The sequence below is a fragment of the Silurus aristotelis genome (assembly GCF_946808225.1).
Source record: "Silurus aristotelis genome assembly, chromosome: 27".
NCBI lineage: Eukaryota > Metazoa > Chordata > Actinopteri > Siluriformes > Siluridae > Silurus > Silurus aristotelis.
The window spans coordinates 13,904,583-13,921,443 of NC_139600.1; the positions used below are offsets into that span (position 1 = coordinate 13,904,583).

The 16,861-nt window shown below is 41.8% G+C and overlaps 1 protein-coding gene across 12 annotated transcripts in view; it reads left to right on the plus strand.

Moving 5' to 3' along the window:
- The window catches only part of rapgef2a (Rap guanine nucleotide exchange factor 2a), a 29,874-nt gene extending 14,464 nt beyond the window's left edge, over nucleotides 1-15,410 (plus strand). Inside the window, exons 4-30 of one of the 12 annotated variants that reach the window (XM_083532696.1) lie at nucleotides 1,116-1,199; nucleotides 1,333-1,408; nucleotides 1,565-1,732; nucleotides 2,208-2,225; nucleotides 3,661-3,783; nucleotides 4,171-4,348; nucleotides 4,482-4,618; nucleotides 5,078-5,236; nucleotides 5,340-5,492; nucleotides 5,675-5,839; nucleotides 5,991-6,098; nucleotides 6,192-6,395; nucleotides 6,475-6,583; nucleotides 6,685-6,928; nucleotides 7,207-7,367; nucleotides 7,598-7,612; nucleotides 9,616-9,856; nucleotides 9,985-10,368; nucleotides 10,456-10,667; nucleotides 10,757-10,880; nucleotides 11,342-11,365; nucleotides 11,931-12,145; nucleotides 12,280-12,396; nucleotides 12,610-12,744; nucleotides 12,997-13,153; nucleotides 13,551-14,113; nucleotides 14,219-15,410. In XM_083532696.1, the coding sequence (XP_083388822.1) occupies nucleotides 1,116-1,199; nucleotides 1,333-1,408; nucleotides 1,565-1,732; nucleotides 2,208-2,225; nucleotides 3,661-3,783; nucleotides 4,171-4,348; nucleotides 4,482-4,618; nucleotides 5,078-5,236; nucleotides 5,340-5,492; nucleotides 5,675-5,839; nucleotides 5,991-6,098; nucleotides 6,192-6,395; nucleotides 6,475-6,583; nucleotides 6,685-6,928; nucleotides 7,207-7,367; nucleotides 7,598-7,612; nucleotides 9,616-9,856; nucleotides 9,985-10,368; nucleotides 10,456-10,667; nucleotides 10,757-10,880; nucleotides 11,342-11,365; nucleotides 11,931-12,145; nucleotides 12,280-12,396; nucleotides 12,610-12,744; nucleotides 12,997-13,153; nucleotides 13,551-14,113; nucleotides 14,219-14,244 (4,300 nt within the window). In that variant the 3' untranslated portion in view covers nucleotides 14,245-15,410. The remainder of the gene's footprint in view (nucleotides 1-1,115; nucleotides 1,200-1,332; nucleotides 1,409-1,564; nucleotides 1,733-2,207; nucleotides 2,226-3,660; nucleotides 3,784-4,170; nucleotides 4,349-4,481; nucleotides 4,619-5,077; nucleotides 5,237-5,339; nucleotides 5,493-5,674; nucleotides 5,840-5,990; nucleotides 6,099-6,191; nucleotides 6,396-6,474; nucleotides 6,584-6,684; nucleotides 6,929-7,206; nucleotides 7,368-7,597; nucleotides 7,613-9,615; nucleotides 9,857-9,984; nucleotides 10,369-10,455; nucleotides 10,668-10,756; nucleotides 10,881-11,341; nucleotides 11,366-11,930; nucleotides 12,146-12,279; nucleotides 12,397-12,609; nucleotides 12,745-12,996; nucleotides 13,154-13,550; nucleotides 14,114-14,218) is intronic. The other 11 variants (XM_083532700.1, XM_083532703.1, XM_083532704.1 and 8 more) reach the window with 11 other exon arrangements.
- Nucleotides 15,411-16,861: the final 1,451 nt, after the last annotated feature.

Genomic DNA, 16,861 nt, shown 5'->3' on the forward strand with positions numbered 1-16,861 from the left:
ACAGACACTGTCTTTCATTAATGTAGGCAGCTTATAGACAGGTGCGGCTTATATTTGGGAGCATTTAAGAGTCTGGATATTACAGTATTTAAAATCTCCATCAATAAAATAAACAGTAAAAATACATCAAATGCTCTCATTAACTTTACTATATATATATATATATATATATATATATATATATATATATATATATATATATATATAAAAATTATTATTTTATTTTTATTTTTTTTCTCCTTCCTATTTGTGGATCATGTTTTACATAAGGGAACTTTGGCCGCCTGAGAGTCTTTGCTTTTCTCGTGACTCTGAAACACTGTAGTTTCATAGTTGGGGCTAAAAAGCAGAACTCTGTCATCCTGAGCTTTCACTTTGATGCTCAGAGCAGTTTGGTGTCCATTCATGTGTTCCACAGTGGCCTTTTGGCTGATAGTTTAATAAAACTCATGACATTTGTTGGGCTGGAGGGTGGAGGTTGCTATTATGTGTATATATATATATATATATATATAATCATCCATAGCATGGTGGAGTGGTGCTGGAGTCGATTGTCGACGGCATGACGACACGTCCCGGGAAACGATCCCTTCGATTAATTTTTATGCGTATTTATCAGTGGGCAAGGAAAAACTCCCTGAGAGTTCATAAGGAAGAAACCTTGAGAGGAACCAGACTCAAGAGGGAACCCATCATCATCATCTAGGTGGCACCAAATGTCCATTTCTACAGTCAGTGTAGCAGAATGTTAACTAGAGTCCAAATCCATCCTCAAAGCTCCTGTGTTACTCTGTAACTTTATGGATACCCAGGCTGTAGATGTGAAACCATCTCCAGCTGCGCAGAGTGGCCTCCAATCGAACAGAACACCATGCAGAGGCAGGCCGGGCCAAAGCGGCAGATACACTGGTCGCCGGTACCTCAGGAGCGTTTTTATCATTCATCCCTGGGAATTAGCTGTTGCTATAGAAAAACACATTCTACTGTTGAAATCCTTTTGCACCTTCTGAAACTGCTATTGGAAATGAAATTCAGCAGCAGTGTGGCCTGATAGCAGCGTAAGGAGTCTAAAAAATAGCAAAGTGTAATCCATTGCTCTTTTCTTTGTGTTTTAGCCCGGACGACATCGGAAGCTGCTGGTACATCTTGCTGTCTGGCTCGGTTTTCATTAAGGAATCGATGTTCCTTCCACGCAGCAGGTGTGTGCATCATTGCGGTGGTGTTTCCTTGTTTTCTAAATGTGTGTGCTTTTTTCTGTATAACCTATAATTGTTTCTCTCTCTCTCTCTCTCTCTCTCTCTCTCTCTCTCTCTCTCTCTCTCTCTCTCTCAGTTTTGGAAAACGTTCTGCAGGGAGTTTGCGGCGAGGCTGCGAGTGTATCGTCCTGGAGGCCTCTGAGATGATAGTGGTGAGTGTGTGTGTGTGTGTGTGTGTGTGAATGAGCTAAAGAGGATGTGTAATTACACTGAAGAGGATGTGAGCTGACGTGTTGCTGTGCACAAAGAGAGACCTTTTTTTTTTCCCTCCTCCACCATAACTAACTGATTTCCTCTGTGGCTGTCAGGTGGACTATGTGGAAGACAGCGAGGAGTATTTTCAGAGGCAGGCATCTCATCGACAGTCCAGGAGAAGGTTTCGGAAAATCAACCAGCGCGGCGAGAGGCAGACCATCATCGACACGGTGGAGCATTATCCAGCTAGCAAGCCTCCTCTTCCCCCAGGCCATCACACGGTCGGTACCAAAATACACACTTCTACTCGGGACATCATCAGCAGTTGTTATTTCAATCCGATTGATCGTGTAGCCACTTTTCCCTCCGTTCGTTCTGTCTCTTTATGTGAATCTTTAAGTTGTGTAATAGAGCTGGGTGATGATCATGTTTATTGTAAGCAAGTTTAAGGGCAGTTACGGCTCAAATTCACGGGACAAATTCATTCCTCTTTCACAAATTGTGCAAAATCGAGGATTACAGATATACACCAAGAATAACACACACCACAGTGCTGCCCTAGAGAACTAATCACCGCCGAGGATCCGCGACGAAGTAGACTTATCATCATATCGTTCTTTCGAGAAACATTCCCGTCTCGTCCTTCTCTTATGGTTTCTGTCCATTTTTTTCAGTAGATACGGTTGTTGTTGTTTTTTTTTTTTTTTTTTACTAATCGGGGTTTTTTTGTTTTGGTTTTTTTTTCCTCATCACCAGGAGTCTTCCAAATCCCAGGTAATATTTCTTTCTGCAATCTCGTATCCCGCCGTAGCTGCATACCGTTTTGCTCTGCCTTTAAGAATAAGCTGCCTTTCACGAGAACCGAAACTCCACCGTCTGCAGTGCTGTGGTGCATGTTCCCTCTTTTTTTTAGCTCCATTCTCTCAAGCCTGCTTTCTCTTTCTGCATTCTGCTTTTTCTCCCCTGTCAATGGCTCTCATTACGATTTACACCGGGGGGGTGTTTTTTTTTTCTTTTGGCGAGTAGCTTGAATTGAAGCTGTTGTCCATCACATTGGGGTCAGCGCTGATGACCGGTGTTGTACTGGGGGTCCGTCATCCCTAAATCCCACCCCCTTCAGTGCAAACAATTACCACTCTTACTAATGTGTGTGTGTGTGTGTGTGTGTGTGAGAGAGAGAGAGAAAGAGAGAGGGGGAGAGGGAGAGAGGGAGAGGAAGGGGGGGGGGAGGTGGTCTTTGCAGCACCATATAAGTTAATTCTCTCTGTATCCATTCAATTTTCTGTTGCTGTGGAGATTTTTCTGGGAGTTTCCAAAAAAAAAAAAAAAAAAAAAAAAAAAAAAAAAAAAAAAAATGTTGCTGGGTGTGAGTGCAGTAGAGGAAGCAGTTGAAAGGAAAAGGGAACAAGGCCAGGATTTAACTGAAGAGAAAGTAGATGAGACCGAGTCAGGATGTTGTAGAGGGGGTTAAACAGGATGGTCGGGCGGTCCATGCTCGTTTCTATGAGGAAGTTAGCTCGTTTGCACTGCTATGGATTCGGAGCAACACACAGGAAGGCCGTGAGTATATTTAGACGCACACTTTTTTTTTCCCGACTCGACTGGCACGTTAGTTTCCTTTTTTCCTTTCCTGTTTTCCTTTAAGATGAAATACATACGTGTTATAGTTTATATGTAACACGTCTACACCTGCTCCTCCAGACAGTCATTTAATGAGCCATGACAAAGTGTGAGGGGGAAAAACTACACCGATACAAATATTATCTTCTTATCAACACTAAAAATGTGTAAAATATGATTTTACACCATTAGAGTTGTGCGTCTGTGCATGTAGGCCAGTTGATGTAGGAGGTCATGTGTGCAAACCAATCAGCAGCCTGTCTTCCATTAAGCCTGTGGATATATACTGATTACCGATAAACACACTCGCACGTGCACATTAGGCAGTCTGTTTCAGAGCACTAATCATTAGTCAGGACAGCTGATTTGTTTGTGCTAACCACTAATGCAGAATTGGTGTATGTATGGTGTGTGTTCTTTCTCGGGCTCCTGGATGTAATTGTGCTCTCAGTGAAAGGAGGCTTTAGCGAGCGTAATCCTTTGATCCATCACGGACTAGATGGCAAAAGACAGCGCTCTCTTTTTCTCTCGCACACAATGCGCACACGCTCCCAAATCTGTATAATAACCTCTCCTGGTTCTCTTCCAGCTTCCTGCGGATTTCACGAAGCTCCACCTCTCAGACGGACTCCACCTCCACATGTCCTCCAGTCAGTCTAGATCCAGCATTGCTAGTGACTCAGGCAGCAGCAGCCTATCAGATATTTACCAGGTATACAAATATACACACACACACACACACACACACTTTTTTTTGTAATCTCACAAGCATTATCGTGTTCGCACTCGTATTCAGCTGGGAACGGCAACTTAATCAAATGAAGATCCGAGACAAGCTACAGGACCTGAGGCTTTTTCTTAGAATAGGGAGGATTTCGTAGCGTTTTCTTTTTAATTACCCGCTCAGGTATAATTAATGAAGTGACAGATTGACATAAAATTAGACGGAATGGTAAAAGATGAATGCACGTGGCTCTAAAAAGAGATAACAATAAGAAACTTCAGATTTTAAACAAGCAACGCAACTGACATGCGAACTTCAAAAGTGTAACCCCCCAAATACAGTCATTAAAACGCTCATGCCATTTTTCTCTCCCAGGCTACCGAGAGCGATTGCGGCGATGTGGACCTCAGCGGACTTCCCGAGACCGCGGTGGATTCGGAGGATGATGACGATGACGAAGAAGTGGGAAGATCCTCCGACCCCCTGATGAGTCGAGACATCGTGAGAGACTGTTTGGAAAAAGACCCCGTGGACCGTACAGACGATGACATCGGTAACACACACACACACACACCCCCCATAAGCCTTTCAACCCTCTTGTATTCTGATACTGTATTAAAAAATACCTTCATTTATACCTGCCTTTTTTTTTTCTCAAATTTTTTTTTTAAATTCACTGTCTACAGAGCAGTTACTGGAGTTCGTGCAGCAGCTCCCGGCGTTCTCCAGCCTCAGCGTGTCTGTGCGGCGAGCGCTCTGTGCCGTCATGGTGTTTGCTGTGGTGGAACGAGCTGGAACTATCGTACTGAACCACGGAGAGGAGGTGGGTCCTACCGAATCACAGTTAACACGATAACACGTTATGTTGTGGCGCCAAAATGCTTGCAGCAGCCTTTAATTATAGCATTCACAGCTCTATTTATAGAACACAATAATGTATTTTTATTATTATTATTATTATTATTATTATTATTATTGTGAGAATTTTTTTGTGGGTTTTTTTTTGTGGGTTTTTTTTGTTTGGGCTTTGCATACAATGAAGATGAGCCTGGAATATCGGTATGGGAGGAGCTTAAATGTTTTTAGTGCCTTTTAGCAGGTAATCAGTGAAAAAACAAAAAGATTATAATCACGTTACGTGAGATATGAGAAAAAATATAGAACACTGTGCTAAACCTTTCATGGTTACCTTGGTCACCCTGCTACTAAGATTTATGTCTGATCTCTGGTGTCAAATAAAGAAGCAATAAGCATTGTGTATGTGTGTGTTTGTGTGACGTAGCTGGACTCATGGTCAGTAATCCTGAACGGAGCCGTGGAGGTGATGTATCCGGATGGCCAGTGTGAGACTGTAGGAATGGGCGGAAGTTTCGGCGTCTCTCCTTCCATGGAGAAAGAGCTGATGATCGGCGTCATGAAGACCAAAGTGGATGACTGTCAGGTGTGTGTGTGTGTGTGTGGGATTTCTTTAGTGGATTTTTTTTCAGTAAGGGTTTTTATCTTTTCATTTTGCTGTTTTGACTCATGATTGTGTGGTTGTGTAGTTTGTGTGTATCGCGCAGCAAGAATACTGCTGCATCCTGAATCAGGTGGAACTCAACACGCAGCGAGTGGAGGAGGAGGGAGAGATTGTAATGGTGAAAGAACACAGAGAACTTGACCGCACAGGAACACGCAAGGGACACATTGTGGTTAAGGTGAGGGTTTTTATTTTTTCCAGTCCAAAAAATGTTATTTGATTTACATTATTTTTATGAAAGGAATCCAGGGTGTGCCTCTTCCAAGTGTGTTGTTATGAGTTGGGAGAGACTTGTTTGTTGATGTATGAATTGTCATGTGCGTTCCTGGAGTAATGTGTTTGAACAACCTTTTCTCCCAGGGAACCCCAGAGCGTCTGATCCAGCATTTAGTGGAGGATCACTCCGTAGTGGACCCAACGTACATTGAAGACTTCTTGTTGACCTACCGGACCTTCCTTTCTAGTCCTCTTTTTGTTGGCCAAAGACTTTTGGATTGGTTTAATGACCCCAGTTTGCGTGACAAGGTATGTTGGACCGAATGTTGAGTTTTCATTTTAATAGTTAGGAGTATAATTGTGTAAAGTTGTGTACACACACACACACACACACACACACACACACACACACACACACACAGCAATACATCCTGACCCCCGTACTCCTCCTGTCTCTCAGGTGACACGGGTCGTGCTACTTTGGGTAAATAATCACTTTGGTGACTTCGAGGGAAAACCAGAAATGACAAACTTCCTGGAGGAATTCCAAAACAAACTGGAAAGAGAAGTATGTAAACGAGCGAATGCTACTTAATTTAATACTATACACTGTATAAATTCTGATTTATTCAATTTCACATTTGTTTATTTTTCGAATCAGAAAATGAGCGGTCAGTTGCGATTGCTCAACATCGCATGCGCTGCCAAAGCCAAGTCCCGTGTGGTTACCATCGCGAGGTCCTCTCGTGAGCTGCCCCTCCCCTTCACTCTGATTGGTGGAGCTGAGAGAGGAACACACCTCTTCATTGACACTGTGGACCAGGGCAGCAAGGCAGAGGAGGCAGGGCTTAAGCATGGGGACCAGGTAAGATGAATTTGGCACGGACAGTACAAGAATGGCACGCTTAAAATGTTTCCTGACTAACTAGTTACTAATTATTTAGATACTTGAAGTGAATGGTCAGACGTTTGAGAACGTCCACCTGTCCAAAGCAATCGAGATCCTCAAGAATAACCTACAGCTGTCCATGAGTGTCAAAACCAACCTTCTTGGTGAGCTTATTCACCTTCCGCACATATGGACACAGGTGATTTAGGAATTCCTTCTATTAGATTTTGTGGAGATCTTTACACATTTCTTATGTCTTTCTCAGTCTTTAAGGAGTTAGTAGCTCGAATCGCGGAGGAACGGAAAAACGGAGTTCCTCACCTTCCTAAGATCGGCGACGGGAAGAAAAGCTCCCGCTACTCTGTTCCTGATCTTGGGGCCGATACTGGGGTCATGTATCAGGAGAAGGTCGGCAAGAAGGCTAAAGCACACACCATGGGAGGCCGCAACAAACTGATGAAGATTTTGGACAAAACACGCATTAGTATTTTACCTCAAAAACCATACAGGTAGGTTCACACAGCAGCAGCCAGTGTGGTCAACACTAAACATGTTTTGTAGTTTTTTGGAGCTTTAAAACTACAGTATCCAACAATTAGTAACCCATGGAAGCCCTTTTTCTGCCACATAAAAAAAAAAACAATGTTTGTCTTATTGCTACTCGCAATTCCGACTTTATTTCCACAAATTCTGAGTTGTTTTCGAACAACTAACTAATTTCATTTTCAATTTGTAAAACTTTCTGGCACTACAAATATATATAAAAATCCATACCGTGTTTTGACAGTGACCTCGGAATAGGGCAGACTCAGGATGACAGCATTGTGGGCCTGAGACAGACCAAGCAGGCTCCGCCCACCACGACAATCACCGGAAGCTTGTCTTCCAGCAACCCTGACTTGGCCCAGGGCCAACAGCGCATCATTGACTACAGCATGCAGCCACCTGGTAAACGCCAACCCCTTTCTTGATGCACAGAGCGCTAGACACAGTTGCAGTGTGGACAAGGCTGTGAGCTGCAGAAGGCAGCTAATGCTGCTTCCCTTTCTGCTTCACTTTTCTTTGCACTACTGACTGTATTGCAGTGGGTGGTGGGGTGGTATGTGGGTTTCAAAAGGCTTGCTGTTATATGTCAGTTTTACGTTCTAACTTTTCCACAACCCTCTTCTCGCTCACAGCACCTGGATTCACTCGTGAGTACTCATGCACTGCCTGGGGGTTTCTCCAGAGTCTCCAGAATCTTATGGTTCTAGCCGCCTTTTTAGATGCACTGTATTAGCAAAAGTTTGTGGACACCTGACCATTCGATTCTTTGTGCTTTTTAAACGTCCCATTCTACCTTTAGTTCCAGTTTTAGGAAGACTCTTTTAGGAAGATTTTGCACTAGACTAGCACTGTGTGCTCATGGAGATTTGTGCTTAGCCACAAGGGATTTGGTGAAGTCAGGTACCGATTAGAGGTCGACGGATTTTACCTATAGCTGCGTCGGATCGTACTTGCCGATAACCGATTTGGATTTAAAAACTTCAAATCCACAAACTTTATTACACAAATAAAAAACAGAACTAAATTATGAAAATTTACTAAATTTAATAAATATATTAATAAATATTGAGGAAAATAAGACATGCATTCAATATGAAACAAAAAGTAACACTGCACATACTGTAAATAAAAACAGTTACATCCAAAAAAAAAAAAAAAGAAAGAAAAACACACTTTTCATATAAACAGCATCAGTGATTCGACCTCTAGAGACCGCTCTCGTACTATATAACGCGACCTGGAAAAACTATCGGCATGGATTTTGGAATTTTAACAATCTACTAGTGTGCCGATTAATCTGCAAAACCGATGAATCGGTCGACCTCTTGTGCTGATGGTGAGGTGAGGAGGCCTGGGGTGCAATGAGTCTTACAATTTATTCCAAAGGTGTACAATAAGGTTGATGTCGGTTGCAGGCCATTCAAGATCTTCCTCTCCAGCCCATGTAAAGCATATCTTCATGGAGATGGCTTTGTGTACAGCAGTATTGTCCTGTTGAAACAGGTTTTAGTCTCCTAGTTCAAGTGACAAAAGAATTTCTTGCTACCACAGGAAAGGGAAGAAAGAAGAACTACAGGTGATTGGAAGAGTCAGGTGTCCCAATTCTTTTATCCATATAGTGTACCTCTCCTTAGATTTGCTTTCCTTTCCAATCAATTCTTCCTGACTCTCGTAGTTTAACTGTAGTTCCTCGAACAGATTGATTTAATCATATCTGTCATGCTGATCTTTCTAGATATGGATCATCTTTTTCTATGTTGTGATTCATCTGTATTATGAATGCATCTTTTTATCTCTCTACCTTTGTCTAGAACGCTTTTATACGTACCCATTCTAGCTCCTTAAATCTCTCTCCAGTCTCTTTACTTCTAGTTTTGCATTTCTAAGCGTTCTGCAGGAACATGAATGTTTTCCAGTCCTTCTTTTTGTCTGTAGTAGCTGACTCCATTCAGTGCTTGTTTCTCCAGCTGTCTTCAATCCTGTATCTCGATTTGTTTAGTCTCCAGTAATTTGAGGTTTAATTCAAACCTTTTTTTTTTTTTTTTTTTTGCGAATTACAGTGAAATTAGTTCCATCGGATCATGTGCATGTGATTAGCATAATGGCATCGGCTCTTAAAACTCATAAGCTTTCGTTTCGTTCGACTCTATGATTTCAGGCTGGCTCAAATACTTAGCAGCATTTATCTTTCATTATACTTTCATCTGGTTCTTTTTTTTTTTTTTATAATGAACGAAAATTACAGCATTTTTAATTGTTTTGCAGTTTAATAATCCAAATTCAATATTGTGAATCATTAATGTGTAGGTAATAACATCTACTGACTTTCAGTGGATGCATGTAGTCTAGTGAATTTTTGTTTGTTTGTTTTGTTTTTTCTTTTCCCCATTGGCTCACTTTTGGAACAGCTGCATAACTTGGGACGTAAATATTTATCAGACATTTTGCTTTATAGAATAAGCAGCAGTGTTCTGTTTGGATTACCAGGGATTATGGTTTATACCTCAGCGCCATACTGAAACAAACAAAGAACAAAGTGAAAGCTTATTTGTTGCATGATGGCTGAACCAGGATACTTGCTTGTTTATTTATTTATTTTTGCTAGTTCTGTTAAGTTTCGCTTGTTTTTCCGTTCGTCTTCCTTTTTCAGAATTACAAGACCAGGTGCTGCGAGTGTTCAAAGCAGATCAACAAAGTCGCTACCTGCTGATAAACAGGGACACGACGGCGAGAGAGGCGGCCAACCTGGTGATCCGGGAGTTCGGCCTGACCGGCGGCCCTGAAGCGTATTCACTGTGCGAGGTTTCGGTTACACCGGAGGGCGTCACCAAACAGAGGAGACTTCCTGATCAGCTCAATAAACTGGCCGACAGGATTCAGCTCTGCGCGAGGTGCGCTTTCACGAATTTACTCAAACCATTCCATTGTTACTTTCTGTAAGGAAAATGTTCTGTTCATGTAAAACTATTAAGTAATGGTGCTGGTTTTATGGGGGTTTTTTTGTCTTTTTGCCATGTAGGTACTACCTCAAGAGCAATATGGAGACCGAGACGCTGTGCTCAGATGTCGAGGCCCAAGAACTGCAACGTGAATCTCAGGTTTGTCTGTTATCTCTGAGCTCCACCGAGATAGCCAATCAGCTCTCGGCACGCAACTACGTGCTCTTTGCCAGCATCGAGCCCACCGATTACATCGATGACCTCTTCAAACTGCGTCCGCGTGAACCGCCGGGCAACCTCCGCAACTTCGAGGACCTCGTCAATCAGGAGACCTTCTGGGTCACCACGGAGATTGTACGGGAACCCAACCAGACCAAAAGGATGAAGATAATCAAGCACTTCATCAAAGTCGCCCTGCATTGTCGCGATTGCAAAAACTTCAACTCCATGTTCGCTATTATCAGGTGAGTTCACGGGGGCTAACAGCTAACCAAAGACCCCTAGATATACGATGTGGTATAAATGCGACTCTCTCTTCTTCTGTCTTTCAGCGGGCTGAATCTTGCCCCTGTGTCACGTCTGCGTGGGACGTGGGAGCGACTTCCGGCTAAATACGAAAAGTTGTTGGCCGAGCTGCAGGAAGTCTTCGACCCGTCACGCAACATGGCCAAATACCGCAATCTTCTAAACAAGCACAATCTCCAACCACCAATCATTCCTCTTTTCCCCGTCATAAAGAAAGACCTCACGTTTCTCCACGAGGGTAAGATTCCCAAACCTCTAAGGTGACCATCTTAGGATGCAGATTTTGGGTCTGTCTGGTTACAGTGTGTATGTTTCTCCATGATACAGGGAACGACTCTAAAGTGGACGGATTGGTCAATTTTGAAAAACTGAGAATGATCGCTCGTGAGATCAGACATGTGGTTCGGTTGGCGTCCGTCACCATGGATCCAGCGCAGCTCTTCAGGACAAGGTATATACACACAAACACACACACACACACACACACACACACACACAAATGTTTGCAAGAAGCACAGATACACACACTTTCTAGTAGAATGCTGCATGGGAAACGAGACGAAGTGTGTAACGGAACAAAATGGGTGGAAAAACACTTCTTGTTCTACAGAAACACAAAGTATTTGTATACGATAGACGAGTCCCTGTGCAGCACTCTACTCTCATTCAGTTTTTCAGCCATAAGGAAATTCCTTGAACCGACCCCATAAGGAGTGTAATAACTGTTTTGGTCACATTCCCGTCAGCCGTGTTTGTGCTTCCTGTGCTGAAGTGGGCTCTTCCTGTGGTCTGTGGCCTCTGTTCTGTGGGCTTTACTGTATAAGCACCTGTCTGTCTCTCTTGTCTCTCTCCCCCTTTTTGTGTCTCTTTCTCTCTGTCCTCCTCTTTGGTGTCTTCACGGCTGTGTTTCAGGAAGAAAAAATGGAGGAGTCTTGGGTAAGTGGTCGCTCAGCCGTTTTTTTTCGATGCCTGCTGTCTGACTCCTAATGTCTATTACCGTCGCTGTAGTGCTGTGATTAACTCCTCTCATCTAGACTAAGTTTAACCTGGTACAAAGAACCAGTTCTCTTCTCTTCGTTCTCCCCATCTCCCCATTTCTCCTCTTTTACACTCTCCTCTCTTTCTCCCCCTTTTTCTCCTTTTTTTACACTCCTCTCCATTCTCCTCTTCTCTCCATTCTTCTCTTTCTCTTCTCCTCTCCTCTCTTCTTTTGCCGACTCCTCTCTTCTCCTCTCTCTACTCCTCACTTTTCTCTGCACGAGCTGTAGCAGGTTGTAGATGGTGTGAGCATGTCTGAACACTTTTCACATAGTTTTTTTTTTCTTCAGCCTATTATTTAATTCCCTTATAAATAACCAGTTCAGTTTCACTGATGTTTTTACTGAGTTGTGTCGTGTGTGTGTGTGTGTTTGTGTTTGTGTTTGTGTGTGTGTGTGTGTGTGTGTGTGTGTGTGTGTGTGTGTGTGTGTGTGTGTGTGTGTGTGTGTGTGTGTGTGTGTAGATCTCTGAGTCAGGTGAGCAGCTCCTCGTTGTCCGAGGGAACGGTGAGTCATCGAAGAAGAGGCAGACGGAGCTCCTTCCTCAGCGCAAAGAAACTGTACGAGACGGAGTTGATGAGCAGACGAGTGCGGCAGTACTTGGACATGCGCACACACGAGAGCGACGAGGACACCTTACACGCCCTGTCTCTGCAGTGGGAGCCTGCCAGCAACTCCAGTGAGTCCCTGAAACACTCAGCGTTCCAAACGTGACAATGTGGATGTGATGCTGGAGTCTGAGCTACTTTTAGATTAAATATGTTGTGTGTGTGTGTGTGGGAGAACTGATCTCAGTGTTTGTGTGCTCCTTAGCGCATAAAACAGGAGCAGAGAAAAGGAGAGTTGATGCATCTCCAGCAATGCCAAGAAGCCCTACGCCAAAAAATATACCTCGGAAGAAGCCACCTGCCAAAGAAACGGCACCCTATGGTAAAAGTCCCCCCCCAACGCACAAACACACACACCATATATATATATCGACATTTAACCATTTTGATCATATCTGAGTACAAAGCTCAGTTACTAGTATCTGTTTTCACACTGTGTGTGTGTGTGTGTGTGTGTGTGTGTGTGTGTGTGTGTGTGTGTGTGTGTGTGTGTGTGTGTGTGTGTGTGTGTGTGTGTGTGTGTGTGTGTGTGTAGGTGCACATTCGCCTGTGTCTCACCATTCAGAAGAATGCCCGGATAGGCACAAAAGACAACAGGAAAACAACCAATCAAAAGCTTCCTCTCACCGCTCATCCCCGCCCACTTTCCCTGGAAGCTCGTCCAGAAAAGGTACGAAATTTCTGCTATGTAAAAGTTAACTTTCATACAGTCTGGATTCGTATACACACAATCGTAATAGTGAACATTGGATTTTATAAAGTGTGGGGGGGGACTCCTAGGCCCACAAATGTGTTCAGTAATATTTTGGATATTCAGTGGAGCTGTTTTCTTTTTTTGTTTTTTTTTGGGGGGTTTTTTGCTTGTTTTAATGTCTGAACTTTTAACAACCATTTTTAAATCAGAGAAACCCTATTTGTTCAGCAGGCCCCGATCAGCTTAGTCTCCTGAGTTCCTCATCATCCGACCTGATCATAGCAGAGGAGAACACTCACACCCACGTTCATGCCCCCCCTCAACCTCGCACATTCACACAGACTCCTAACACACACCGAGCGGAACCAGACCAGATCAGTCTCGGGTAAGCAACTCGGAAAACGCTGGAACAATCAAATGCAACGTCATTGTGAAAGTTTTATTATTATATATATATATATATATATATATATATATATATATATATATATATATATATATATATATATATACACACAAGTTTTATACTGTATAATATAGACACCATGCAAGAGACAACTTATAAAAAAGTTATACATTTATAAATTAATAAAAAGTTATTTATATTAAAATAATTCTATTTTCTACATTGAATCAAATCTATTTTAAATTGAAAGCTGTAACTATTGTCACAGCAGCCATTATAGAACACTTTCTGACCAATCAGAATCCAGATTTCACACCGTGGAACAATAGTTTAATAGTAGCATAGAATAATGTATTGCATTCATTTTCTCGGTCAGATCTTATTCGCTGACTCAGGACCAGTGCGATCGCGCCTCATTGGATGCTGTTGACAGTGGGCGGGGCAGCTGGACCTCCTGCTCCAGTGGTTCACATGACAACATCCAGAGCATCCCTCAGCGCATCGGTTACTATGACAGCCGCAGCTGGGAGACTCTGTCGGAGGGGCCAGGGATGGGGCGGAGCCAGTCTGCCACACCCCTGGGCTACTGGGCAGACGAATCGGAAGGCGACACGGGCACGATCAAGCGCCGAGGGGGAAAGGACGAGGTGCCGGTGGTGCCAAAGCCTGTCACGAGTCGAAGAGAGAGCCGTTTCCGAGAGCCTCCACCCACTCCACCTGGATACACCGCTCTTCCACTGTCCGAGGTCGAGGAGCTCGGCCATAATCCCGTCCACAGTCAGACACCCGGGCGACGCCCGCCAGACTACAACGCAGCTTTGCAGAGGTCTCGCCTCATTAAGAGGTCATTGGACTTAGAACCGCCCCCACAGCCACGCCCACATACCCGCATGCACGGATACACTCACTGTCCTACGCCACGCAGACCAACATGCGATGGTGAGGATTTTAATTATATATAAATATTTATATATACATTTTATTGACATTTTCATGTATATAATGTTATGTTTATTTCGAGTTTCTGTTACTTCCTGTTTGCAGAAAATGAGCAGATTTCAGCGGTATGAGATCAGCCTCGCCTCATTCGCTCGCTAGGAACTGTATTCAAAGCTTCTGAAAAACCAAATCGTCTCAACTCTCTGCTCCTGCTGTCCTCTGATTGGTTCCCACAGCTGTCACACAAATCCCAAGTTGAGTGAGTGAGAGTGGACTCAGTGGTGAAGAGACTCAGAAACTACCACATCGTTAGACATTCATTCTTATTTTTAATTTGCTCTTGGTTTGAAATCACTGTGAGAACCACAAGAAAGATGTTTTTTGGCACTTTGAAGGGAAGAAAATGAAGGAAGACGGACTGAGTTTCACAAACAGATGCTGATATTTTTTATTTTATGGAAACAGTGTTACTTCAATTGATGTCTAAAGCCTACGCTGTGTGTGTGTGTGTGTGTGTGTGTGTGTGTGTGTGTGTGTGTGTGTGTGTGTGTGTGTGTGTGTGTGTGTGTGTGTGTGTGTGTGTGTGTGTGTGTGTGTGTGTGGCATGCAAGGATACTTGAAATAGAGTGTGTGATGGCGTGTGTGTGTGTGTGTGTGTGTGTGTGTAAGAAAAAGCTGCCCGTCATCGACCTCAGAAACAACTGTGTTGCTGTCAGTATTCAATCGTTCATGTTCACGTCTTGTGATTTCAATCTGATTTCTCACACTGATTTTTTTAATGCATTTTCAGGCATTTTTATGTTTTAATTCATTTCAATCATGTTTTTATTACTGAATCAAATTTTCATTCCTCTCTTTGCCAGTTGAATGGCATTAGGCACAAACTGTTGCACAGATGGAGAAAGTTCTGGGGGAAAAAAAAAAGAAAAAAGTTTGCATTGTTATTAACTGTTATGAAAGTTATTATGTAGCTACCTTTTTCAATCATAGGTCATATATATATGTAAGTATGTATGTAAGAATGTATGTATAAGATAAGAGATGTAAGAATACATCTTTAAGTCTTCAAGATCTTCGTTTGTCCCTGCCTGAACCTTTTCATACCACATGTATTTCTATGTCTTTTAAAAAGACAGCTGGTAAAAGTCTGTATCACATTTTGTATTTTTAATACAAAAAAAAAAATGTAAATATCGGTTATATTTTGTTTAAAAAACTGCAGAGAGCTATATGCTGTTTGAGGTGACGTTCGGCTACGACGAATTCGAATGACCAAAAATAAAATACTGTAGCAACATCATCTCCTTCCGATCTCTTGTTGTCCCCGGAGTGTGGAAAATGTGGGGAAACATTGTGTGTGTGTGTGTGTGTGTGTGTGTGTGTGTGTGTGTGTGTGTGTGTGTGTGTGTGTGTGTGTGTGTGTGTGTGTGTGTGTGTGTGTGTGTGTGTGTGTGTGTGTGTGTGTGTGTGTGTGTGAGAGAGAGAGAGAGAATCAAGCTTTTCTATCCGGATGTTCTCTCTGTTGCATAAACCCCAGTTAACCACTAGAGGTCAGTATTTCTATAAATTACCAGCAGGCGATTTATTTTTATTAATAATAATAATAATAATAATAATAATAATAATGGGAAATAAAATCGAGGTCGGTTTATGCGACGGAAAAGTAAAAATCACAAAATTGAATGTTACAATATATAAAATATTGTATTTAAAATGTTTACCTTTTTAAAAGCGAATTAATCACATAAGGCGAAGTATTTAAAATGGCATAGTGGTTAAGGGCCTTGCTCAGGGGCCCAGAAATGGCCTTTTTAATCAATGACCAGTGCCCAAGCTACCACCAGTTTAATCACACTGTTCAAATGATTGTTGGTATCAAACAAACTTACTTTTTTTATCAATTAAAAAAAATTATTGTTTAATAAAAAAGACACTTCAAGATGCTCCTTTAGATTAAATGCCATGTTTTTAAAGGTTGGTATTTTATTTATACACAGGAGGCGAAGGAGTCACCACATATGAATCATTGTTCGATTCAGAGAAAGAGAACATCTTAATATACCACAGATGCTCATCTTGCTGATCACAGACACGACTCGAATTAATCTTTTTTGCAGATAAACAACAAATAAATTGAGAGCACAGATTTGTAATAGAAATATGCAACATTTAAGGATTTTTCTATTCTGGATGTAAGCGAATGTAAAGAGTAAAATGTCTACATTATATTGTCTTCAGAATATAATTTAAAGTTTATTTCATTAAGAAAAATACTTGTGAAGTACAAAGAAAAATATCAAAATTAGTATTTAAGCAGGGGAACAATCTGCTTATTATTTTAAGCTATTCCATTAGTGGACTAAATGTATTGCTGTAGCCATCAAAAACCTTCATTTTAATTTATTTCTCATCCTTAATAAATGAACGTTTACTTAACTAACTACAATCAGAATAAGCAGTTATTGAAATTTCTGTTTATCAACTTGTTTTTAGTAAACACTAGAATAAAAGTAAAGAAAAGTAAAGAAAGGTCATGTATACTCAGGCATATAGTTTATTTGATTTCACTGACTAAATGTGTGTTTAGATATTTATCATTAAATAAATCTATAATAATTAGATTTTCTGCCTGATGATTTGTAGGTTGCAGCACATATTCCTGATTTTTTTTTTTCCCAACTCTGATATTAAGTTATAAATATTAAAGGGTTTATCATTATTCTTAAATAGTTTTTTTTTTTAACACAA